This window comes from Gavialis gangeticus, unplaced genomic scaffold, assembly GCF_001723915.1.
Source record: "Gavialis gangeticus isolate Ggan-Ray unplaced genomic scaffold, GavGan_comp1, whole genome shotgun sequence".
Classification (NCBI taxonomy): Eukaryota; Metazoa; Chordata; order Crocodylia; family Gavialidae; genus Gavialis; species Gavialis gangeticus.
In genome coordinates this window covers 53,817,924-53,820,752 of record NW_017729031.1, presented here as the reverse complement: position 1 = coordinate 53,820,752, position 2,829 = coordinate 53,817,924, and the positions used below count along the sequence as shown (strand labels likewise).

Genomic DNA, 2,829 nt, shown 5'->3' with positions numbered 1-2,829 from the left:
TCACACTTACTTCAGTCAAGTCAAACATTTTGTCTTTCTTCCTAGATTTTCTATGCTACTCTTTTTTTTATATAACTTGGTGATTCCATTATCTAACATGTCCTCTAGGTTCACACAGTAACTTTACTACTTCTCTGTCCTTTTCTCCCTCATGAAATCCTGCTCTGCTTTTACTGTATCTCCAAACCTGCCTGCTCTTATTCATTCACACTATAGAAGTCCTTGCTCAGGACTTGATTATCTCATCCTGAGTACTATCACCTCTTCCTCTTTGCCACTTGGATTCTTACCTCACCCCGTCTATCTGTCCAAAATGCTGCCACTAAAATAACATACTTTACTTCCTAGTTTTACCCATTCAAGACTTTCATAGATCTTCCTGCTGGCTTCTCCATAATGGAGTTTGCAAACTTCAGACACTTCCCTTAGCTTTGACCCTCTCCAACACTATTTCTGTGATCTCCTTTCAGGTCATAACAAATCATTCCTACTCATACATGCATCACTGGGCCTCCTCTGAAGTCCCAAATGTCTGGAACAACTTCTTTGACCTAGCTCCCAGCATGTTTCCAGGTCTACCACTCAGCCATTCCTTCTGCCAAAGGGCCTTCAAAGTCTGGTCATTAACACACCAAGCATTAACTAATTAGATACTGTGAAAGCATAAACACAGACCAGCACAATAAAAAAAATAAAAATCCAAGAATGTATACGTTTCCAATTACACCTCTCTATCTTACTGCTTTTCATTGTCTCTCATCCCCCTTCTTTTGTTGATATATCTATTCAGATTATAGGTAGGGACCTTTTTTTTATATGCAACTAAAAATTATGTTCCTAGAGCTAATATGAATACATTTAATAAAGAATAACTAGTATATACCACCTCTGGAAAGAAATATAACTTCAGACCTGATATGAACAGGGAAGGAAGTGGAACAAAACTCAAGATCTATAACATCGGTCATAATGTATAACTTTGGAGACCTGGGTCAAGAATCAGGTACATTGATGAGAGTAGAGACAGATACAGTATTGTAGATGGCTTAAGAAATAAAGCACTCTTTTATATGCAAGTCTCATACCCTGTGTAGCTTTTCTCTTCTCTCTTCACAATCTGGCATGCCCCTGAGACTTGGTGGAATGTACCAGAAACATACATTTGTGTGTTCAGGCTGCAAAAAGATTAGTGAGATATATATGTGAATAAACAATACATTAAAAGTGAATTACAACATAGATAATTCACATTAATACCTGAACGACCAATAAATCGTTACTGAACATTTTACCAAAATCAAGTCCAAAATGTTATTAAGGTGCTTACTTCTATATATTAAAACAATAAATGATGTATAATATTGGTACTTCACGCTATTTGTAGCTGCCATCTTGAATTCACTACATTGCTCTTTTTAAAAAGTCTAGTGCACTAAAGACCGATAAATATTTTGTTTAACAGTTATGCAGCTGTAAGACAATTTTCTTTTCAAAATTTCAGTGCCTAGTCCTTAGTAGTAGTCTGACATTTTGCAGAAGTATTTCTGTCTTTTGGTAACGTAAACTACTTTGCCGATTCTTAGCAAGTGAAGAGCAAACTCTGTACGTTGTTTTATCAACCAATAGTTCATGGCTTGTGTGGTGGCACCTGCCACAGATGAGACAGTAGAGACAGCAGTCTTTATGCCCCATGAATGACAGCATCTGGAATATCAGCCTGTCTTAAGGCAGTCACTATGCCGTGTTTTGAGAAGCCAATTCAATCCTGCAAATTAGTTTTACGGTTGTATCTTTGTTGATAAATACCACCTGATGTGAACAGTAGCTTTTGAGAAGAGAAGCGAAGCTGACAGGAGAGACAAAATCTTGCATTCGCGGCTGAAATTCACACAAAGCACAGTATGTTGTAGGCCAAAAATTTGTTCAGATATTATTCTTTGGGAATAAAAACAGTTTTGTATGGATAGCTCGAGAAGCTTAGAGAAATTCTGCTCTGCTCAAACTTCTTTTATGGAATGCAGATTAAATGAAAAAATGCATTTAAAATGACTTACCTCTCCATCAAAAACCATCTCAAATTCTTCCCTGTTTTTAATTTTAGAATAGAGGTACTCTGACAATTCCAGACATTTGTTGATCTGATTTTCAAATCCTACTGTGCCCTATTAAAAAAAAATCTATTAGTTATGTAGTAATTTTCCTTCTTTTTCATCATGTAGCCATCTCTTGTAAGCAGGTATGAATATAAAACAAAATAATTATTGGACCATTCTTTGACAAGTTTAAAAGAAAAGTTAAATGATGACTACAGAAGTAACTATAACTTCCAGTTCAATGTATTGTGTAAATAGTGAAACTGACATGATTAAATGTAGACTATCAAAGAATAACTATTTTGTTTGTACCCTATTTTTACACTTAATTCATAAAGATTTAAAAACATCCTCAAACACTTTATTTCTAGAAAGGGATTGATTTTAAGTTAGTTCCTCTCCTTTCCCCCCTTAGAAATATCAGGAATATTAAGAGCGGGCTTCCCTGTTTTCTCTCAGAGGACCAGGATGCTGGAATAGGAATTCAGTTGAAGTGGGTAAGGTGAGAATAATCTTTCCTTATCCCCAGCTGTTATTCAGGTGTTTGTACAGTAGATTCTTCTTACTGGAATCACTTTGGGAAATGGTGATTCAATTCTATTAACCATTTTTTTTAAGAATACAGATACTGACTCCTCCCCCACAGCCCCCTGGCCCTGCTTGTTCCTCTTGCGCCCCCCCCAATCCCTCCAGGCCTGCTGGTGCCCCTTGCCCCCCACCCACAGCCCCCTGGCCC

At 37.0% G+C, this 2,829-nt stretch overlaps 1 protein-coding gene across 1 annotated transcript in view; it reads right to left on the bottom strand.

Moving 5' to 3' along the window:
* GAD1 (glutamate decarboxylase 1) overlaps positions 1-2,829 on the bottom strand; it is a 42,048-nt gene that overhangs the window by 10,807 nt on the left and 28,412 nt on the right. Inside the window, exons 12-13 of the mRNA XM_019522785.1 lie at positions 2,055-2,162; positions 1,086-1,175 (exon numbers count right to left, since the gene is read on the bottom strand). Of these exons, the coding sequence (XP_019378330.1) occupies positions 1,086-1,175; positions 2,055-2,162 (198 nt within the window). The remainder of the gene's footprint in view (positions 1-1,085; positions 1,176-2,054; positions 2,163-2,829) is intronic.